Source organism: Marmota flaviventris, chromosome 9, assembly GCF_047511675.1.
Source record: "Marmota flaviventris isolate mMarFla1 chromosome 9, mMarFla1.hap1, whole genome shotgun sequence".
Classification (NCBI taxonomy): Eukaryota; Metazoa; Chordata; class Mammalia; order Rodentia; family Sciuridae; genus Marmota; species Marmota flaviventris.
The window spans coordinates 81,526,909-81,550,266 of record NC_092506.1 but is presented as its reverse complement, the minus strand read 5'-3'; the positions used below and the strand labels follow the sequence as shown (position 1 = coordinate 81,550,266).

The 23,358-nt window shown below is 34.4% G+C and overlaps 2 protein-coding genes and 1 non-coding gene across 11 annotated transcripts in view; 1 reads left to right on the top strand and 2 right to left on the bottom strand.

The window, feature by feature from the left end:
- Positions 1-3,799: 3,799 nt before the first annotated feature.
- Positions 3,800-9,261, bottom strand: Ankrd49 (ankyrin repeat domain 49). 6 transcript variants are annotated; one of them, XM_071616628.1, is made up of 4 exons: positions 9,209-9,260; positions 7,527-7,667; positions 6,487-6,837; positions 3,800-5,287 (listed from the first exon to the last, which is right to left on the bottom strand). In XM_071616628.1, exons 3-4 carry the CDS (start codon positions 6,742-6,744, stop codon positions 4,826-4,828), a joined length of 720 nt encoding a protein of 239 aa, XP_071472729.1. In that variant the 5' UTR covers positions 6,745-6,837; positions 7,527-7,667; positions 9,209-9,260; the 3' UTR covers positions 3,800-4,825. The 6 variants fall into 6 exon arrangements, with proteins under 6 accessions (XP_071472729.1, XP_071472731.1, XP_027807207.1 ...); XM_071616630.1 differs by having other exon boundaries at positions 7,589-7,667; XM_027951406.2 differs by lacking the exon at positions 7,527-7,667 and having other exon boundaries at positions 9,209-9,261.
- A 151-nt stretch (positions 9,262-9,412) lies between these two features.
- The window catches only part of Mre11 (MRE11 homolog, double strand break repair nuclease), a 64,518-nt gene continuing 50,572 nt past the window's right edge, over positions 9,413-23,358 (top strand). The window contains exons 1-6 of one of the 4 annotated variants that reach the window (XM_027951376.2): positions 9,413-9,522; positions 10,267-10,375; positions 12,593-12,725; positions 16,506-16,666; positions 19,700-19,787; positions 20,792-20,933. In XM_027951376.2, coding sequence (XP_027807177.2) covers positions 10,356-10,375; positions 12,593-12,725; positions 16,506-16,666; positions 19,700-19,787; positions 20,792-20,933 — 544 coding nt within the window. In that variant the 5' untranslated portion in view covers positions 9,413-9,522; positions 10,267-10,355. Of the gene's footprint in view, positions 9,551-9,737; positions 9,813-10,266; positions 10,376-12,592; positions 12,726-16,505; positions 16,667-19,699; positions 19,788-20,791; positions 20,934-23,358 lie in introns of those variants that run through there. The other 3 variants (XM_071616624.1, XM_071616625.1, XM_071616626.1) reach the window with 3 other exon arrangements.
- Positions 17,452-17,558, bottom strand: LOC114105102 (U6 spliceosomal RNA). The gene has a single exon (XR_003584952.1). It is a non-coding gene; the product is annotated as a U6 spliceosomal RNA (small nuclear RNA).

Genomic DNA, 23,358 nt, shown 5'->3' with positions numbered 1-23,358 from the left:
ACTTACACATTTTTCTTGCTTTTGATTCTTTTCATAAGTTTTACATATCTTCCAATTTCAATAAGAAATATGCAAAAGCACATGAAAGCAAATCTGAATCCTACTCCTTTTTTCTGGTACATGCTCTGAAGTACTTGATTCATCTTAGGTCTTTTTATGACCTCATAGCAGAGCCTGTGTCTTTACTGATTGCCCTCTGCAATCAGTATATATTTTCTTCTTGAGATATTAAACTGAGGTTTGGAAAAACTTGATAGGCACATGATTTTTTCTCTTTCTTGTGTGATGGCAGGCTCACTTCCTCACTTTTTATTTGATGACTAAAAATTGCCTGATTAAGGTAGATGTATATGAAAATGGAACACCAATGACTGCTCAGGAGACAATGCCCTTTCTGAACTCAAATTAATTCTCTAATGGTTCCCTAATTTTCAATTACTATACATCTAGTAGAGATAAAATGCTGAACATATTGTAATATGAATGGAAAAATAAAACAAATTATCAGCTTGCTTTCCAATTGTATACACTATTTCTTTGATTAAGCTAATTTTCTGGCTCACAAATCTTGCTACAGTGAGATCCATTGGAGGATATGCCATGTCATTGGAGGATTATTAGATGCACCTGAGTTTTCAATGGACAAAATGAAAGTAAAATCAGTTAAAATAAACTGATTATTTCTTGTGTTTTTATTCCTTTTGTTTAGTATTAACAATAACCCACCTTGAAAAGAGGGGAAAATGGGTATGAATTTAAATAGCAACTCATTTAATAGGCATTGGGAAGATGCATATAGAATGAGCAATAAGCTATTCAAGATTTGTATTCATTCTGGAAATACATTCTCTTGGAATTTCCTTTCCCTCCTGTCCTTGCAATTATTTACCAAAATTCTTTTCCTTTATTTTGTTTATTGCTTTAATTTTTTCTTCTTTTGGAGAACTTTGATACTTGGTCAAGACCACTTAAAATGGGGTGGGCATTTTTTCTAGGAGAGAAGTTTCTCAGATTCTTGAAAGAAGCTCTGTGCTGCAAATTTTACTGGAAAACTGTTAGGGACAACTATAGGAATATAAAGAGAGAGTTACTTAATTGGTCTTCAAGAATCCAAATACTTAAAAGAAGAAGGGCATATCTGCTTGGAATACTAGGGAAAGAAAGAACTCAATCCACTTTTTGAGTACCTATCACCTAATAGGTATTATATCCACATTTATCTCATTTGTCTCCTGCAACGGGCAACAAAACAGATATTATCCCAATTTTACACATGAAAAAACTGAAATTATTTGCCCAAAGTTGCACATAAGTGTGACTATCTCAGTTTAATGCTTCTCTTAACCAACCTGCTATATCTCCAGGGCATGTGTCATGCATCTACCTGTGCTGTTCAGTATAGTAGCTGCCATCAAATGTGGCTAGTCTGAATTCTGATATACTATAAAATGCACTGTACTTTGAAGACTTAACTACAAAAAAGTAGCATATCTCAGTAATTGTTAAATATGTTGAAATTACATATTTACATATTACATTGCCCTTGTAATGTTGAAATTAATATTTTGGATGCACTGGGTTAAAACATTTTAAAAATCAATTTCACCCACTTTGGTTTAATGTGGCTACTAGGAAAAACTTAAAATTACCTACAGCTCATATTATGTTTCCTTGTGATAGTACTATTTAATTTCTCCTTAGTTCTCCAGAAGTAAAATTTGGGGGTTTCCAAGGGAAATTTCCAGGAATTAAAAAACACCAATAGGCTATATTCAACTCTTCTCTGTCTTTCTGAACTTACCAAACATAGACCTTAAGTTCCATTTAGAGGAAGCACTTTTTATTACACTGGTTTAATGGTAATTTAGTTATCCTGAAGAACACTTGAAGGATCCTATGATAAGCTAATATTAATAAAGGCATAATTTGATTTAGTAATCATATTTCATGGGCAGATTTCATAAATTCCTAGTCATTTTGGATAGGATGAAGATAGCATATATGTTGATCAGAAATAGAAAGCTGAAGCTATGGATATAACTTAGGTACCTACCTTCAATAGATGAATGGATTAAAAAATGTGTTATATACAATGGAATATTACTCAGCCATAATGAAGAATGAGATTATGGCATTTGCTGGTAGATGGATGGAACTGGATAATATTATGCTAAAAAAACCAATCCCCAAAAAACAAAGGCTGAATGTTCTGTTATGTGGATGCTAACACACAATAATGGGACAGGGGACAGAAGTTCATTGGATTTAGACAAAGGGGAATGAAGATGGGGCTGGGATGAGAACAGGCAAGACAGTAGAATGAACTGGACATAACTTTCCTATGTTCATATATGAATATATGACAAGTGTAAACTCCACATCATGTACAACCACAAGAATGGTAAGTTATACTCCATGTATGTATGATATGCCAAAATACATTCTACTGCCATGTATAACTAAAAAGAATAAAAAAAAAAAAGAGAGCTGATCCAGAGATTTCATTTTGGTATGAGATTCAAGCTTCTGGGTTTCTCTTGATCATGAGCTTCTAGTGAGTAGTGGATGCTACAAAGATGCCAAAAAATAGGAATAAATGAATGTCCTCACATTCCTATAGAAAGATTGTAAATCCCATCACTGTGGTAGGCTGTGGGCCACAAGGCTCTCTGTAGTGTACTTGAGATTTATATAGGCAAAGCCAAATAGTTTCACCATGGGCCTATGTATACCTTGAACAATAACGAGTTGTCTCTTCCTCAAGCAGACAAGTTAATCAAATTTAAGACCTCAGTTATAGAAAACTGATTTTAAAAAAAAAGTCTTTGGATAAACTTCAGAATTAGAGAAAATTTTGTTTGCCACTCAACTTTTGGCCTGCTTAAACTGTAAAAGTACAGCTATGTGGTAGTCAAAAGCACAATTAGTAAATATTTTCTGTGGATAGTAGTAAATGTGAAGTATAAAGGATGCAAACAATAAAAATTCTTCCCTCTGGGAAAGAGGCTTTATTTGTTCAAAGTTTGCTTTTTAGCATTGGTGAATGTTGAGGACTAAAAAAACCTTAAGAGTGGTCACAACTCAGTTCCTTATTAGATAGTCTTCTTTGGCTCCATAAAGGGAAAACTGACATAAAATCATGGATATAACCCACTCCCAATTAAGAATGGAGCTGCAGGCTCTGTGAATTTCAGATAATCAGGCAGCCTCGTTCAGCAGTCTACTGGTATAGATGGGGTCCTACTCTACCATCACTGTCTGTCAGCTGTACTTATCATTTGGTGTCACTTACTTGTACCAGAAAAAATGGAAAGAAAGCAATCTCTTGTTTTCTGCACAATTATTTGTATTAGGTATTGATACTCTAAAACCAAGGCCAGAGATCACAAAATAATTGAAGTTTTATAACTCTTGAGAATCTGTTACAATGACTGTTAATTTATTATCTTTAACTTTCTGAGATGATCCAATTTTGTTCTAAACAAAATCCTGCCGCATATATTTGATTAATAAATATTATTGCATAGTGTAGGGTGGTTGAGTCATGTGGGCTGGCTCAAGAGACAAAATTTGGTAGGCATTTAAAAAATATACTGAAGAAAAGCATAGCTGGTTGTTTCCTTTCCCTACAACGTTAGTTCCAGTGTTGAGAGGTTAAGAGAAGATCCTTTGGGAATAGTCAAAGGAGCTAGGTATTCAATGGGAAACTGCTGAATACATGGAGAGAGTTGCATATGCTGTTTGAATAAATATGCTGTTAAGTCAAACAAAATATACATGTTAAAAAAGAACTCACGCCTTTTTTCTTGTCAAACTTGCACTTTATTTTTCTTGAATATTTGTTTATCACTATCCACACTGTGTTTTTTTTTTTTTTTTAAACCTGAGCCACTTGGTGGTTCTAGTCCCAATATAATTATAATCCCCTTACTCTTAGAATTCCTTACCCTTGTCACTTTGCCCTTGTAATGGTTTGAATAAACTGAGGACCTTGGAAAATTGATATTTTTGGTGAACTCAAAGAGATTTTACGAGCAGAGGCTGACCCAGCAGGATTAGGCAAGTAAAACCAGTTGGGTAGCAGATATATTATGATCTCCTGGACCAAGGGATAGTTGTGTGCATCTCTAAAAGGTCATACTGACTCACCATAATAAGGATTATGTAGGTTAACCAGGGTGAGGTAGGACTGTGCACAGGGTTTTGTGAACTGTGGCAGGGGAGGCAGTATGTAAAATTCATGGACTAAATGCCCAGCTAACTACTTTTCAAAATTTTCTGTTATATAAAGCAAAAATCTAGGCTTTTTTTAATTGTATTTTTTAAAGTCACTAGTATGTTACTTTTTCTGGTTTACAGTAAAAGCAATTGATTATGATAATGTAGACAGCTGAGCTGTACCAATATATTTAAGACTTTTAAATTAAATTTAGAGTCACCTAACTTTATAAAAATACATGTTAATATATTAAATACTCAACAAAGATCCAGGATATGGGGTATTTAAAAATACATTTCTCTTGGATCAGCACCAAAAATATCTTTAGTTTCTGTTCTACCCGTGTCAAGTTTTTAAGTAAAGGTAAGTTAAAATTATTCCTCATAAAAATCACAACTCCACAGAAATCATTAAAGATATATCTAAACAACTCTCAAATACATTTTGACATCAAGATCAGGCGATTCACTAGGAAGAAGATTATACTGAGTAGCACTGAATTTTTGTAGTAAGACTTTTGATGTCAACTTTGTATAATGGGAATATTTTACGTCACACACAAAGGAGGCACTGGTACTCACAAACTTAAGAAAATTACTAGAACTATTAAGACTGAGGTGAAGAATTTGTACAGCCTTCCACAATTTCAAAGAGGTAGTGATAGATACTTGTCCTCCTGGCAATATCAAATGCAGTTTCTTCTAAGTTGTTCTTCAAATCTGGTTTGATATAACGGTTCATTAGGAGGAGTTCTAGGGTCTCTTTGCTGTCTCTGTTTCCAGCAGCAAGATGCAAGGGAGTCAGAAGGCCTTTTGTTTGAGCATTGACATCTGCATCGTGCTGAAGTAAGAAAGAAGCCACTCTGGTATTGTTCCACTTACAAGCACTATGCAGAGGTGTCCAGCCATCCACAGTTACTGCATGCACATCTGCCCCTTGCGCAACCAGTTCACGGACAATATCTAAATGTCCACTGTAGGCTGCTCGATGAAGAGGGGTATACTCATCCTCATCTCTAGTGTTTACTTGAGTGGCTTTCTCAGAAAGTAGTCTCTGCACTGTAGTAAGCTGAAAAGGAAAAAAAAAAAAAAAAAGAGCTCTTTAAAAAACCCAACTTGAAGCAAAACAATAAATAAAGAAAATGAAATTGTTCAGCAGTTTTAGATTTAATTAAGTTAAATAAAAAACTGTTAAGGGATGAATTTTAAAATGAAAATAATTTAAGATTTCTTTTTTGGTGCAAGAGGGCAACTGGTTTACTAATGAACAATTTAGTGTTAACTATACTCAATTGCTTCTAAGAATCTGATTCTCTGAATATCAAACCATACATTTAGTCCTGGTCTAATTAAGACTTACTGCACAAAAGCTTTAGCCCTAAATGAATAATATAGGCTATAATTATATTTAATATTCTATATTTCATCTGCAAAGAAAATATAACATTAATTTTCTTATAATAACATCATTCGAATAAACAGTGTATAAAACTTATAAAAATGAAATTTCCTTTAAGAGAAGAATAAAATGGTGAAAGGAAATCCAAGGACTTAAAGGCTCAATTCCTTCTGAATATGACCTCAGAAACCTGCCACCAGGCAGTGATTTTCAGTTTAGTTTATGAACCTCTAGAGGGCTGCTGGGTGTTCTAGAGCTAAAAAGCTATTAATCAATGCTAAATTCTTATAGTTATTAGTTTACCAACACAGACATGGGAGAACATAATAAAGTGAAGAGGAAGTGGCCAAGTAGAAAGAATAGTTTTTTGGTGTTAATTCTACTAGGATAATCCTGGGAAAATTAATATTAACCCTTATTGTATGGACACGTGAGGATTAAATAAAACAATGTAGTAAGCTAACTGGTATAGTTGGTATTTAATAAATGTTAATTTCCATTTTACCTATTTTAAACAATGTTTACCCATAGGATAATCCTAATAACTTATAAATGCTTTAAAAATATAGATAATTGCTTGTTATCCTTATAGTTAATTATTCTTAAACCCCCAAATAATACCTAACATGACAGTTTGTAATTTAATATGTGCTTTTGTGTACATTGCTTAATTTGATTCTCACCATCCTGTACAACAGAGACAGATATTATGGTGGCCATTTTTACATATAAGAAACTAGAGGTTCAGAAATGGAATTTGCTCAAAGATCAAATAGAGGGGTGCACCCGGGCAGGTCTTTAGGTTCTAAACCCAAAGTTTTTCTTACTATTTTATGGTTCCCCTTTTTTCCTTTTTTTTTTTTTTTTACCCGATTTTTTTCAGCAGCCCAAAGCAGCAATTTGCTTGGATCTTTCTCCATTTTTTTTTCTTGTAATTGATACCACTCTTCATTTTTTTCATCTTGCTCTTCATCTTCATCAGAATTGCCTACCCAGAGACTTTGGGTACCAGTGGGAATAAGGTGTCCATGTGTTTCCAACAATTCAAGTTGATTAAAGTGTTCAGAAAAGTCCAAAGAATTCTCTGGGTCTGGTTTTCCTTCATCATTTATTTTTGTTTTTTCCATTTTAACTACTATTCTAAGTAAAAAGCATTTCAAATGCTAGGATATAATCTTTCTAGGGATGAATTATGTCTGCTTTATTGTTTTCATCAAGATCTGAAAACACAAACACAAAAATTATTAGCAAAACAATAACTGAAGCTTTATCAATAGCACAGAAACCAGTTTTGCAAGCATGCACAAATAAACATTATCTAAACTGGTCGTTTTCTCATGATGCTCATATTAAATACTAGAGCTAACAGATTTCAGTTATCTATGATCTTTAACGATCTAGCCATTCTTCTTTTCCTTCTAGTAAATGAATGGCTATGCCTATTATTTTGAACCTATTGGTTTAAGTATGATGGTATTCAGTGAAGGGTGATGAATGCTTAAATTTTTTGAAGTATAACTAATACAATAAATACAGATACAATAACAATTTTTATAAACTAGATACACAGATAACACAAAGCACAAATAAAAATTTCTAGTTTCCAAGAGACAATTTGAAAAAATTCTTTGACAAAATAGGCCCCAAATGATATCTTTCCCAAATCTCTCACTGGTACAGATAATTTTATCACTATATTTGTAATAATTATCCTATTTCTACTTTAATAATTTCAGGCCTAGGAAAACTCATTGCTTCAAAAAGTAGTCCTATTTGCTGACAGAAAACTATAGTTCTTAGTTGGCTCCTTGTTTCTGAACTGAATTTTGGTTGTCATTTACTCATTGCTTCAAAAAGTATGAATTTTTAGGAACTGGGATTCAATAATGAACAAGATCCATGTCTTTACCTTAAGAAGATTCCTGTCCAGTGCAGGTGATTGCAAAGATAATATGAACCCTATCTAGATACCTTGAGTATACAGGAGGGTCATAATTCACCCATTCCTGGAGATGGAAGAAAGCTTCCGGCAGATGTTTATTCTGCTTAGCTGCAATATTAATTTACAAATTAATGTCAGCTTAAAGAGTTACACAGCACATAAGCCTTAATCAAAATTAAGAAAATGAAAATGTTATTTTAAAAATATAATTTATCAGTCTCCAAACTGCACTTTTTGAAATCTTAACAAATCTTTCAAGACTATTCTCAGAATGTTCTCCCTTTCATTCTTTCTTGATCCTCCCAATTAGATCTTTCTCCTTTGTTCTTTTTGGTGCTATATTTTGTCTTGTTTTACCATGAACTTTGTTTCTGATGCTTAAAGATCATGAACTTAAGGTTAAGGACTTTGTTTAACTAACATTTAAATTCCACTTCTATACAGCAAGTATTGAGAAATAGCAATAGTATTAAATTTAATTAAAGCCCTGTCATTTGATTCTGCCTAGAATAGATTCTGAGAAGATCCAGAATTAGTCATACACCTAAGATACTAATTTTGTTCTACTAAATTCCACAAATTTAAGAATATACAAATCTACTGTGGTATTAAATATTGTTTACTAGGGGCAGGATCATGAAACTCAAGCTTAAATCTATCACTTATGACCAGTAACTTCTCTAGGCCTGTAATTTCATTGTAAAATGTAAGGATTGTACAAAGAATTTCTAAGGTCCATCCAACTTTTTGGAGTCTATTGAGTGACCTCATCGGACTTACTTTGTGTTATATTAGTTCCCTTGGAGTTTCCACTTTTTTCTTTATTCTCAAGCTATTTTCTGAACCTCGCAACACAAAAGTGATCATATAACAATTCATTAAACAAGTAACAAATACCTACATAAAGTATGGAACCTACATAAAGTATGGATCGCTTGTATTTATATCAGATATAATAATATTTTAGCACAAATCTCACTGACTTCCCACAAAAAGTCTTTCTTTTTCCATAGCCCTTCATATAAATTCTGAACTTTTTAAGTTCTAGATAAAATAAATCACATACAAAACTTCCTTGGTATATTTAATTTAAAAAGTCAAACCCAGATGCATCTTCTTCGTTCAGGGTTTAAAATAAAATGATCAAGATTCTTACTCGATGATATCCGATTAGGAAGTAATAGGGTGACAAATTCAGTGACAGATTAAAACAACCTGTCAAATTCAGATCAAGGACCCTTCTGTGGAGCTGAAAGCCCGATCTTCAAATTAAAAAGTTCCACATTACTTTTACTGCACTATATTTTGTTCTCAGAAAAACGCAGTACAGATGTGCTGAAGCCGGGGATTCACGGGCGACAACGGAGAGCAGGGAATAAAGTCTGAGAACTAGAGGGTGTAGTGAGGCGGGCGGGGCGGAGGAAAGACGGCCGCCAGACCTGACTCTGCCACCGGCTAGTCCCTCGCAGGCCCGCGGCCTTCCAAACAGCCAAAATCGAACAAGCCACCACGATCTTACCTAGGACCCGCCAAATGGCCTGACCTCCAGGGCTCGGTCAGGGCCTAAGGTGACCACCCCTTTGGACCCAGTAGTTCTTAACTGCTACTCCACCTGGAAACCTGGTCCGGGACCTGGAGGAATTACCCACCTTACAGAGGAAAGTCGCCGCTGCGAATCTTGCTTCCGGGTTTGTCCCCTGGGCTGCTCAGGATTGGCTCCCGTACGGGGGCGGGGCCTTACCGCTACTTTCCTTACCCGCTCTCGACATTCCGCAGCCAATGAAACTCGAAGAGGACTTGAGAAGCCTACGTAATTAACGAGATATCGCGAGAAACACAGATGCGGTTCTCTCGCGCCTAATTTAGGTTTATGACCCTTCGTGTTTCCCGGGCTGACTGCTTGCTTTTCTACTCACGAATCCCGCCCCTTCTTCCTGGATAGAAGACAGTCTTGGTCCCGAAGGTGGGGCTTTGAAGAGTCCAGGTGTGGGGTAATTTAGGCATCGTAACCATCTCCTAGCTTTCTAGGTTCCGAGGCGGAAGCCCAGAGTGAATGGGACGCTCTGGCGAGCGTGGGCCGCGAAGTCGGATGGGGAGGGGCGTGGAGAGCTCATGGCTCTGGAGTCCCACCGCGAATAGAGCTTGGTGACTCTTGGAATCCCAATGCAACCTGGAACACCGGACGTGTAAGCCGGTGACAGCTTTTCCTTCCCAAGTCTGACTACTTAAAAGTTGTCCTGCAGGCTCTCAAAGGTGTTTCTCCACGTGTTTGATTTATTTTTTTCTAGCTTTAAACATGGGGTCCCTCTCTTATAAAAACAATCCCGGTCTTTTAAAAACGTTGTTTTGGGCCAGGAAATATGGGGTTGCCGCCATACTACAGAAAATCCTATGCATACAATTTAACACCCAGAATTGTGTGCTGTACTAGAATCTTACGTGACCCTTACCGTACATTTATTAATATGCATTAATTTTCCGTAAGAGCAAGGGAAAAGAAACACTGATATGTTAACCATAACAGTGATATTAAAGTGGCACTGAAGACTCGTTATTGTCTATTATAAACTCATTAAAAAATAATAGTAAGCGCTTAGATGAAAATGAGACTTTCAGAATTGCCAGTCTGATTATTTAAGAAGTCTGACTGAAAATGGTTAAATATGTGCAACCTTTTAACAAATATGTTTTTGATATTTGTTTTTAGAATTTGGAAACGATTGACACATTTGAACACAGGACCTAGGAGTTCTTGGAGAGAAATCTTGCCCTTGTGGAGCCCTACTGACCATAAAAATGAGTACTGCTGATGCACTGTAAGCCCATCTTGGCTTATAGAATCCTTTGGTTACTTTGGGTTTACAATGATTATTAACTATGATCACCTTAAAAAAATAAATTACCTGGGCATGGTGGTGCCGGCCTATAATACTAGAGGCTTAGGAGGTTGAGGCAGGAAGATCAAGAGTTCAAAGCTAGCCTCAGCAAAAGTAAGGTGCTAAGCTACTAAGTGAGACCTTGTCTCTAAATAAGATACAAAATAGGCTTGGGGATGTGGCTCAGTGGTCCAGTCACCCTGAGTTCAATCCCCAGTACCCCCAACCAAAAAAAAAAATTACCAATAAATAAAGAACTTGCCTGTGAATAGAAGTGTTAATCATCAAAAAGAATATTTTCAATGTTTAAAAATCCATTCTATATATTTATTAAGACTGTGAAGCTATAGATTGGAGTCTTGGAGTAATTTGTTATGTTGCTGTAGTAAGGTTATGTTCTTAGACTTTATTAAAATATTGAAGCTATAGATAGCCTTGAATTTTCATGATAAAGTTTTATTCATGAAGTTCTGTTTAAGCAGATTTTTAGAGTAAATTAATGTAGTATCAAATATATTGAAAATGAATTTGGATAAATCTAAATAAATAAAAGGCCTAAAAATGTTAGGTGGAAAAAGCCTTAGACTTTGAGTCTTTCATTGTAGTTTTAAGACATTGGTGAAAATTAGATATATGACCTTGGAAATTCAGCAGTTCTCTGAGCCTAGCCTCAATTTCTTAATTTGTATAATTGGAATAATCATGCCTTTCTCAGATTAATTTTGAGATTTAAATGAGAGAAATCATGTGAAAATACTTTATACATTGCTGTGGAAGGATGTAGTAATGTGATCTGAAAAGCTTGTATACAGTAATCAGAACTTTGTACATATCATTTTTGAAGTTACTAAAGAGAAATATTTCTGGAAATGCTTTTCATATATTAATATTTTAATTTTGTATAAAAAGGGCTGGGGATGTGGCTCAAGCGGTAGCGCGCTCGCCTGGCATGCATGCGGCCTGGGTTCGATCCTCAGCACCACATACAAAGATGTTGTGTCCTCCGAAAACTAAAAAAAATATTAAAAAAAAATAATAATTTTGTATAAAAAGATTTAAAGGTGCTGGGGTTGAGCTCAGTGGTAGAGTGCTTGCCTAACATGTGTTAGGCACTGGGTTTGATCCTCAGCACCACATAAAAATAAAATAAAAGCATTATGTCTATCTACAATTTAAGAAATAATAAAAAAAAGATTTTTGGGGCTGGGGATGTGGCTCAAGCAGTAACGAGCTCGCCTGGCATGCACGGGGTGCTGGGTTCGATCCTCAGCACCACGTAAAAATAAAAATAAAGATGTTGTGTCCACCAAAAACTGAAAAATAAATATTAAAAAATTCTCTCTCCTCTCTCTCTCTAAAAAAAAAAAAAAGATTTTAAAGATTATAGTTTAGTAAAAATAACCTGAGTTTTCATGTGGCTTTTAGTCCTGTTTCTGAAATTAGTTGAGTGATAAATCAATTTTTCAGTGTCTAGACTTTTCATTTTTCAGGTATAATAATGCCTACCTCTTTATTGACTAGGAGTTATGATGAGATCATAGATATAAAAGTATTTAGAAAATTAAAATTGACATTGTTTAAGAGAATGTTAATTGCTATTCCAGTGCTGCTTCACATAAAATTGCCTCTGCCAGATTTTATTTGAATTGAAATTTCTTTTCTTACTTGGTAAAATTTATTAATGAAAAATTAGCTTTTTATTGAAAGTACAGTCAAGCAGGTGTTTCCAGGACCCTGAATGTAAGTTACTAGCACAATAGTATAAAATCTACTTACAAACTTAGAGGAAGACTTTTTAAACTTGATTTTCCTAGATTGTAAAATAACCAAATCTAGTAATCAAGATCAAAGCCCTTTGGGTTTTTGTGCTGGGACAGAATAGGAAAACAAGCAGGCCTTTAGGTTTATTATAACAGGATTATAAATTTTTGAAGCAGTTACAGAACCTTTTAAAACTTATGTACAAATTTGTTATGTATTGAATTAGTGGTTAGAAAAATTATGTGATGTTGAGTACTTCAGATTTTCAGAACAAGGTTAACAGTAGAAAAATGACTTTACTCCTAACTGCTGTTATTTATTTTATGCTTACGTCTTAACTTACTTGAATATCCTTTTAATGCATTATATTGAAATGATATTTATTTTTTAATACAGTGATGATGAAAATACATTTAAAATCTTAGTTGCAACTGATATTCACCTTGGATTTATGGAGAAAGATGCAGTCAGAGGAAATGATACATTTGTCACACTTGATGAAATTTTAAGACTTGCCCAGGAAAATGAAGTGAGTTTGATGTATATATTTGTGTGATTCTACTATATTTCTTTGGTCAATAGTTTCTTGTCTCTTAGGTTAGATTTATTTTTAGAGGCTCTTGTGCTGATGTGGCCTCCTTACATATCAATATGCTAAAAACTCAAAGCAGATTCTGTGTTTGTATCCTTAATAACAGTAGGATCTACTCTGGTAAATAGTCTTAAAATTTACAAATATATTATGAGGCATTTAATGAATGCATGGTCTTGTGGTAGTTTCTATTTGAAATGAAAAGATTGATATTATAGTTTATGCTTTCAAAGAACATATGGCAAATCCAAATGTGAGATATGATATACAAAATACTCAGATACAAGGTCACATGTGGTAAGAGCTTTAAGAAAGTCATATAGTATTTCCTGGGAGTTTTAGAGGTGGAAGAGATGACATTTAGATGAGGATAGCAAGATGAGTTTAATGAAAGAGGTGACATTTAACTTGAGCTTTGAAGGAGGGCTGGATTTTGGTACTTGAAGAGCACAGAGAATGTATGTTCAAGGTGAAGCGGGAATGAAGGCACAGGCATGAAAAAGTTTCAAGTATGTTAGATGACTAGCAGGTTGGTTTGGCTCACCTATAGGCCATGTATCAGAAGGTGTGCCAAAAGATTAGAAATGAGGGTTTGAACTCCTTTAAGGAGGGCTTTGTATGCCAGAGTGATTGAGGAGTTTGTTCCCAGTTCTATAGAAAGTCTCTGGCAGCAGGGTAGTACCGCTTGAATCAGACCAGTTTTAGATCTTTAAAAAGATACAAGGTCAAAGATCTTTAAAAAGATCTTTTTAAAAACAGTGGCATTAGGAATAGAAAAGAGGAAGTTAATGCAAAAGATAATACATGATAAAATTTATAATGTTTGGATAGTTGTAGAGGGTGAGGATGAGGGAAAAGGAAAGACAATAATTAAAGTGTATTGAGTCTGGGTGAATGGTGGTACTGATATTAGAAATAGGGAAGTAAGAATACCGTATGTGTCATGTGTAATGATGCACACCTGTGTTCCCATTGGCTCTGGAGGCTAAGGCAGGAGGATAGTGAGTTCAAAGCCAGCCTCAGCAACTTATCGAGGACCTACTAAGGCCCTATCAGTGAGACCCTGTCTCTAAATAAAAAATATAAAAAAGGGCTGGGGATATGGCTCAATGGTTAAGTGTCCCTGGGTTAAAATCCCCAGTACAAAAAAACCCCCCAAAACCCTAAGCACTCTGTGACCTTATTCTGTTTTATTTTTTTCATAGTCTCACCTGAAATAATTCAGTGAATTGTTTGTTTATTATCTGTATTCTCTACTGGAGGGTAAATTCCATGAGAGTGAAAAATCTTTCCTGCATGTTCATTCTATATTTAAATATTTATAAAAGATCTAAAAAGCCATAGGAGCTCTTAGAACTTTGTTAATTGAGCTAGGAGATAGCTAGTATCAACTCCTTTTAAGATGGATTCTTCTTTCCCTGAGGGCAGAGAAACTTGTTACCAAAGGAGGTCTGTTTCTTGCTAGAATCCCTTAATTTTTCCACCTCCCCATCTTCAGTGGCCCCATGCTGGAACTTCTAGATGCATATTTTAATTACTCTTTCCCTTAATTTGAATTTAATATTTATTATTAAAGTTTGAATTCTTCCTGACTTTGCAGTTCTCTATTATGTTTGCCCTTGTGATCTAATCAGTCTTATTTTATTTCCTTGTTCCTTGGAGACTTCAGATTTTCAATTTTGAAATAATAATCAGTCTTATAGAAAAAAAATTACAAGAAAAGTCCTTCATCCAGATTTTCTAACATTTTATTACATTGACTTTCTTTGCTTTATCTTTTCACATACACATACTTTTCCCCCTGAACCACTTAATAATTTGCACGTGTAACCACAATACACAATTCACAACCAGAAAGTAATATTGATTCAATATCTTTACGTAGTTTTAAGATGTTGATTATCCTAGTAATGTCTCTTATAGCAATTTAAGGGCAGATAGGTGGCCTCCAGGACCCAAGCCAGGATTACATGTTTCATTTAGTTGACATATTTCTTTGATCTACTTTAATCTGGTATATTTGCTCAATCTGCCTTTGTCTTTCATGACCCTGATATTTTTAAATAAAGAGTACAGACTGGTTATTTTGTACAATGTGCCTGCAGTTGGGTATGCCTGGTATTTCCTCATAATTAGATTTCAGGTTCTGCAAGTTTGGGCCGGAATACCACAATAGTGAGTTAAGCCCTTCTCGGGGTTTCCTGGAGCCACAAACTATTTTTTAAAAATATTAAAAAAATATTTTTTAATTGTGATAGAATACACATAACTTAAAATTCACCATCTTTTGAAGTGTACAGAGTTCAGTAGTAGTGAGTGCAGTCACTTTGCCTTGTAACCAGTCTCCAGAATTCCTTTCATTTTATAGAAGTGACATACATTAACCAACTACTTCTCATTCCCTCAGTGTATTTTTTGTAGGGGGACTGGGGGCCGGGGCAGATACAGGGGATTGAACCCAGGGATGCTTAACTACTGAGCTACAACCCTAGCCCTTTTTATTTTTCAGGGCCTCGCTCAATTGCTTAGGGCCTTGCCAAGTTGCTCAGGCTGGCCTTGATCTTGCAATCTTCCTCCGTCAGCGTCCTGAGTTATCGGGATTACAGGCATGCACCACCTGTAAGCCTGACTCAGTGTATTTTTTTCGTATTTGTTTTGTTTCTTCCATTATAATAATTTTCTTTCTTTATTCAAATCATATTCAGTCTTGAAGGCCTAGCGTAAATCTCGCATTTGAAATAAACTCCCCCTGACCACTGTAGCCACAGTGATCCCTACTCCAGTCTTTTAAATAATTAATAACTTAAGTTTCTTTAGGTAGATTGTATACCTCTTAAAAGTGTGAGTGTGTTGGAATTTTTTTGTGTGATTTTATTTCTTCACTGATGTTTCTAGAATGCTTTTCCTCAAAAATCTCATTTATCTTTCATTTATAACTCAAATGCCATGATGTTAACACATCCCCCCTGGATTTTTTGTTGGACATCTTCCCTCAATTCATTGTAGTGCCATCTATGTTTATTTACATATCCATTCTACTGCATGTCAGAGTCTGACTTATTTTTAAGTGCATAATGGTTTGTCTCCTCCATTAGAATTTGAACGTATTAAGGATAGTGATCATATAATATTCTTTCTTATAGCCTCAGGACCCAGTACAGGGTATTGCACGTAGTATTTAATGAGGGAAAGGACATCATCTCTTTTGTAAATTGCTATTTCCTTAGCTACCAGTGCCTGTAAGAACACTAAATAATTTGGGTTGAATTTTCTATCTATTCTGTGTGTTCTGTTAAAGTGCAAAGTTTATGTTTGATTTTAATTTAAAAGAATATATATCACCTTGGGTAACTTGAGTCAGGGACTTGGTGTAGTAATTTAAATGTGTCTTTTTAAAAGGCAGCTTTTGAACCTAAATTGGAGTAAGATTAATCACCAGATTGGAAGGACCTTTAAATAAAGGAAACATAAGGGGCTGAGAATATAGCTCAGTTGGTAGAGTGCTTGCCCTGCATACACAGGACCTGGGATCAATCCCCAACACCACAAAAACAAACAAATGAGCAAAAAGTACAAAGGAAACATAAGATTTTAAATTGTCATACATGATGTTGTCTTTAATTATTAAAGATTTTTTTCTACCTTTTTCATCTATAGATTTTTTAAAAGTCATACTCATAAAACCTACTAATTTTAACACTATTTTCTTTTGATTAGGTGGATTTTATTTTGTTAGGTGGTGATCTTTTCCATGAAAATAAGCCCTCAAGAAAAACATTACATACATGCCTTGAATTATTAAGAAAATATTGTATGGGTGATCGTCCTGTACAGTTTGAAATCATTAGTGATCAATCAGTCAACTTTGGTTTTAGTAAGTAAGTATATTTATATGTTGAAGTGAATGTTACCTGCATATCTTTTCTGTAAATACTCATAAACACATTAACAATTATAGCTATTTCACTTTCACTGTAAGTTATTTGCATACTAAATATAGTTCTTTGAATTTTCTGTACATCATTGTATGAATTTGTATTGCCCTAAATAATACTGGGACTGAACATCTTCTCAGATTTTTATATCTTCTTTGATATATTCTTCTGTTTATACCCTTTGTCTGTTTTAAAAACTGGGATTTGGCTGGGTGCAGTGGCAGCTCAGGAAGCTGAGTCAGTCAGATCAAGAGTTCAAAGCCAGCCTCAGCAACATGGAGGTGCTAAGCAACTCAAAGAGACACTATCTATAAATAAAATACAAAATAGGGCTGGGAATGTGGCTCAGTGGTTGAGTTCAATCCCTGGTACCTGTCCTCAAAAAACAAAACAAAACAGAAAACCAAAAAAAAAACCCTCTTGAGTTAATGGAAAATAGGTAAAAATTTGGACATAGTTGACAGAAAAGGAAATAAAATGCCATATAAAAAATAAAGCTATACTGAATTTTTTTTTTTTTTTTTACTCAGATGGGCATGGATCAGTGCTTCTCAGTCATTTGTGCATGTTATAGTTACCTAGAAATACTCAAAAATGCTGGTGCCCATGCCAAGGGTCATATATCTTTTGAAGTGTGTCATGGGCATAGGTACTTCCTAAAAGATCCCCAAATGATTCTAACATGCAGCTAGGATTGAGAACCACTGGCATACAGATATATATGTATTTGAAATATGTAATGCTTTATAAATTGGTGTGTTGTTCTTGTGCTGGGGCCATGTTAATCTTCTCAGTATTTTTAGAATTTTAGTATATGTGCTGCCAAAGTGAGCACTGGCATAAAGGTTTAAAAACTTGATAACATTGTATGTTGGTGAGGTTGGGGAAGTTTTTCTCTCTTGTGCATGTCATTGTGTTAGGTGTAATTCTGAACAGCCTTTATGGAGGGAAATTGGCAGTAGCTGTCAAACTTGCAAATGCATATATTCTTTGACCCAGTAGTGTCCTTTAGGAATTTTCCTACAGATACACTCTCAACAGGGAAACTTTTCAAGATTATTAATTGTACCATTATTTATAAGAGAAAAGACTAGAAAGGATCTAAATGTACATTGATAGGGAATTGCTTAAATACAGTATCATCAGCCATATAATGAAATACATTGTGGCCACAAAAGCAGAAGTTTCTCATGAATAGTACTGCTGTGGAATGATTTTTAAAATATGTTAAATGAAATAAGTGAATATGTTACAATGAAAAGATGTGATAGAAATTGCTAACATTATTTGCCTCTGAGAAGAATAGGATGACTGGGGACAGCAGTGGACAGAAGATTAAATTGTACAGGTAGGAGGTGATAAAGCTAAGATCATTAATGTAGTTCTTTTGGATTCCAAACTATAGGTGTTTTCTCCCCTGTCCTAATGACAAATAAAAACTATACCGATGGGCTAATTTCACTTTGCATTATATTCTCCAGCTCCATCCATTTACCTGCAAATGCCATGATTTTATTCTCTTTTGATGCTAAATAATATTCCATTGTGAATATATACCACATTTTCTTTATCCATTCATCTACTGAAGGGCATCTAGTTTGGTTCCACAGTTTAGCTGTTGTGAATTATGCTACTGTAAATATTGATGTGGCTGTGTCCCTATAGTATGCTGTTTTTAAGTCCTTTGAATATAGACTTACGAGAGGGATAGCTGGGTCAAATGGTGGTTCCATTCCCAATTTTTCAAGGATTCTCCTCACTGCTTTCCATATTGGCTGCACCAATTTGCAGTCCCCTCAGCAATGTATGAGTGTGCCTTTTCCCCCACATCCTCGCCGATACTTATTGTTGTTTGTCTTTATAATAGCTGCCATTCTGACTGGAGTGAGATGAAATCTTAGAGTAGTTTTGATTTGCATTTCTCTAATTGCTAAAAATGTTGAACATTTTTTCATATATTTGTTGATTGATTGTATATCTTTTGAGAAGTATCTTTTCAGTTCCTTGGCCCATTTGTTGATTGGATTATTGGTTTTTTGGGTGTTAAGGTTTTTGAGTTCTTTATGTATACTAGAGATTCATGCTGTATCTGATGTGGGTTTGGTAAGAATTTGTTCCCAATTAGTAGGCTGTCTATTCACCTCACTGATTGTTTCTTTTGATGAGAAGGAAGATTTTTAGTTCAAATCCATCCCACTTATTGATTCTTGATATTAATTCTTGTGCTATAGGAATTTTATTAAGGAAGTTGTGAGTTAAAACAGAATAAAATCATGGTATTTGCAGGTAAATGGATGGAGCTGGAGAATATAATACTAAGTGAAACTAGCCAATCCCCAAAAAACCAAATGCTGAATGCTTTCTCTGATTTAAGGATGGTGATTCATAATATGCTGGGGTGGGGATGGGAGGATTAAATGAACTCTAGATAGGACCAAGGGGAAAAGTTGAGTGAGGGGAAGGAAGGGGAAATGGGGGTGGGAAAGATGGTGAAATGCAGTGGTCATCATTACCCTAAGTACATTTAAGAAGACATGAAGGATGTTGACTATTTTGTGTACAACCAGAGATATGAAAAATTGTGCTCTATGTGTGTAATATGAATTGTAATTCATTCTGTTGTTATTATAACAAATTAAAGTTAAAAAAGAATAAAAAACCCCATATGGAAAGGTTTTTAAATTTTTTGAGGCCTATTAATTTCCTATTAATCAACTTTATCACTCATACATTTCAGAAGCACCATTTAATGTTATTGGATTTTCATTAAAATGTAGTACTTTGTGAGATATTTTCAAGCTTTAGTTGAAATGAATTGTTATCTATGATTATATTTTCTGAAGTACTGTTAGTGGTTATCTGCCAATTTAAATTGTACAATATGTCTATAATCGCATGCATTTTTTTTGGAAGAAAGTCTTGCAAAACAACTTTTGTCCCTTGTAGAAACTTTCAGTTTTCTTTTCTTTTTTTAAGATTTCCATGGGTGAACTACCAAGATGGCAATCTCAACATCTCAATTCCAGTGTTTAGTATTCATGGAAATCATGATGATCCTACAGGGGTAATTATTGTTTGTTGAAATTTTAGAAATGTTCAGTTTAGTTTATCTGTGGAAAGCAATCCTTTTCTTTTCCTCAGCAATTTGTAGTCAAATTTTTAGTCAAGAAGTCAAATTTGATTTGTTATCACTAATATAAGCATTTTTACTACTGCTTAGATAAAAATAAAATCTAGAATAAGAATTGGTATATCAGCTATGCTTTCATTTGATTAGAACTGAGTTTGGCAATGAGTAGCCAGGAGGAATAAACACTTAATATTTGTGTAGTGTTTTATAGTTTACTTGTGCTTTTACATTTCTTGAGGATCTCACTTATAGGATATAATTATTTCACAAACATCTTTAAATCTAAATTAGAGTATTTTATTTCCTATTTGTCATGGAGGTAATACTAGAGGTCCTAAACTCAAGATATCTTTTTTTAAAATCTGGTCATAAATATTTTAAGTCACTTATTACCTATAGTCTTTTTCCCTAGGTTTCAAGAGGTATGCTTAAAATTACAAAGCACTTGTTTTAGGTTGATTTTTACTTTTTAGTGGCCAAGACACCACGTAGTTGTAGTGAGATGCTTACTTGGCATTTAATGTGTGAGTCCAGTTGCTGTAGATAACTTAGAGTAGAAAAAAGGTAGTGGATACTTTTAATATTGGAATTTTGAGAAGACACTATCCTAACCTATGTTTTTGTAACTACAGGTTGGATATCCCTAATCTAAAAATAAAAACCCCAAATGCTCTAAAATATGAAACTTGCTATTCAAAAAGTTTGGGACTTGGGATCATTTCTGATTTTGAATTTTCAGATTAGGAATACTCAGTTGACAAAATCTATGGAAACTTTCTAAAATCCAAAAATCTCCCACAATCTGAAATACTTCTGGTCCTAAGCATTTAGATAAGGCAGGTAGTATGTGCAGTATGCTGGTTAAAGGTAGTGTGGTATTTATGCAGAGTGTTTATTTGTACATACACATTAATATTCTTTGAAAATATTTTTCATAGGCAGATGCTCTCTGTGCCCTGGATATTTTAAGTTGTGCTGGATTTATAAATCACTTTGGACGTTCAATGTCTGTGGAGAAGATAGACATTAGTCCAGTTTTGCTTCAAAAAGGAACCACAAAAATTGCTCTATATGGTTTAGGTAAGATGGTTTCATTTTACTGTTTATATCAATAAATAATTGTTTAGCCAATTGTGAAATGGAATTTTGGACATATCTTTGTGATCCTCTGCAAAAAAGTGTAACAGATCTCCTTATTACTTGTTGGTGGTTGTAAAAAAAAAGTTGGAAGATTTTGTTAAAACTTTAATTTAATAGCATTAATACGTAATAGCAATTTTGGTTAAAATATAGTTCTCCTTTAGTATCTGTTTATTGTGTTCAGTTTTTTCTTTTAAACATATATATAGAATCCTGTATGTTAGAATTACAGAATAATTAGCAAAACTTCATTTTGGTATCTTAGAAGTCTCTGAAAGATCTAAAGCATCACTGTTCAGTATGGTAGCCACTAGCCTCATGTAGACATTGGACACTTGAAATGTAAAGTACATACTAGTTTTCAAAGACCGAGGGAAAAATGTAGAATATCTTTACTAAAAGATAAGTTGAAATTAATTTGTCTTTCTTTTTACTTGTTTTAATATGGCTACTATTAAATTTCAGATTATATATTTAGAACACATTAGTGGACAGTGCTAATCTAAGAGTGTCATCTCTAAAGATCAAGCATTTGCCTTATTGACTTCACTATCTTTAATTCATCCAGTGTTCAGTAGACAGAAGCTTATTTGCTAGGCTTGATTCCATGTGAATGAAAGACCAAAGACTATTTTTAAAAGAATACATTCATTATTTTATGTATTTTATGTGTCAAGTATTTTTGAGACCAGAAATAAGTGTGCTTTAAGTCCATTTAGTATGTCCTCACATCTGCTTCTACAAGTGATATAGCAGGAGGTTAAATACATTTTTTAAAAAAGCAATTAGCAGTTTTAATTACTGCAGTGTTAGAGATCATATCTCCAGAAAACAGTTTCTTCTACCTTCAGACTGAAGACAGGTCCCATTGTGCCTCTGGTACCATCAGAGACATGTCTCCTCAGTTAACCATTTTCTCCCAAAGGCTCATCTTGTCCTGTTATGCCTTCTTTAACTGGACTTTGTGTCCATCCCAACCTTCTTCCTTTCACTATAAACTCTAGAATTCTTTGTAATGAACATATCCCAGCATTGCCTGTCTCTTTTGAATGTTGCCTCTACTTTCTGACCTTCTCTGAAGCCCAGCTGGGTGTCTGAGGGTTTTAGGTCTCCTGCAGTTCTCTTACTATGGTCTTTTGGGCAGAAATGGGGATCACTCTTCTTGTTTCCCACCACTACTTTCTTTTAGACATTATGTTATTTAAAAAAAATATTATTTTCTTACTTTGGTTTAAAAAAAGAAATGCTTTTCTTCTAAATTATGCATTTCTCAAAGTATGATGTATTTAAATTCTGGAATAAGTTATGTCCAAATACCCTGCTTTTTTAAAGCTCATACCTTTTGGCTAAATTGCCCTCTTTTTCCCTCAAATTCTTTTTTTGTTTTGTTTTTGTTTTGTACTGGGGATTGAACTCAGGAGCTCTTGACCACTGAGTGACATCTGTATTTTATTTAGAGACAGAGTCTCGCCAGATTGCTTAGCAACTCACCATTGCTGAGGCTAGCTTTGAATTCATGATCCTCTTGTCTCAGCCTCCTGAGCTGCTGGGATTATAGACATGAGCCACTGTGCCCAGCTTCCCCTCAAACTTTTTACCTGCCTACCTATCATCAGATTTTGTCAGCACCTGAGTAGATCAGCCTTCTAAATGCTCTGTGCATTGTATACCTTGACTTTTATCTCCAGTTATGTATATTATATATTCTACCTCAGTTGTTATTCCAATGGCCATACCAAGGTATTTACTTTGGGAGCTGGGCTACTTCTTGCTCTTATACATTGTTGTATTGATGGTTTTTCTTCTGACATCCTCTGTAATCATTATATAAAGTAGCAGCCTTGCCCCTCTTTCCCACCCGACACTGTTATTCTCCTTGTTATCATCCTGGCTTTCCTCCCTTTTTTATAATATTTACAAGTTGTTATTATTTTGTTTACTTATTTGTTTTTTGTCCTTCACTAGACCAAGGTGAGCCTGTGGTGTACATGAAATAACAAGAATTATTTGAAAAATATTGAATTATTAAAAAAGCATGATATTTTAATTTCAAATCACAATGTACATAGAAATACTGTGCTAAAATACATTTTTATCTTAACTTTTTAAATATCTGTGCATGTAATAATGTGTATCTTAGATCAAAAGTACATATGCCTATAATTTATAATAAAGAAGGGGGTGAAAAACAGTATTACTAAAGATTTTAATAAGAATTTAAGCATAAGAAACTTCCTTTTTTAGTTCATATTTCTCTGATTTTGAGGGTACATAGCCCTGAAATGAAACATGTTCTTTGAATGTATCTAACTGCTGTCATGTAAGAACCTGAAACATAACTTTTGTACATGATATCACTTATAAC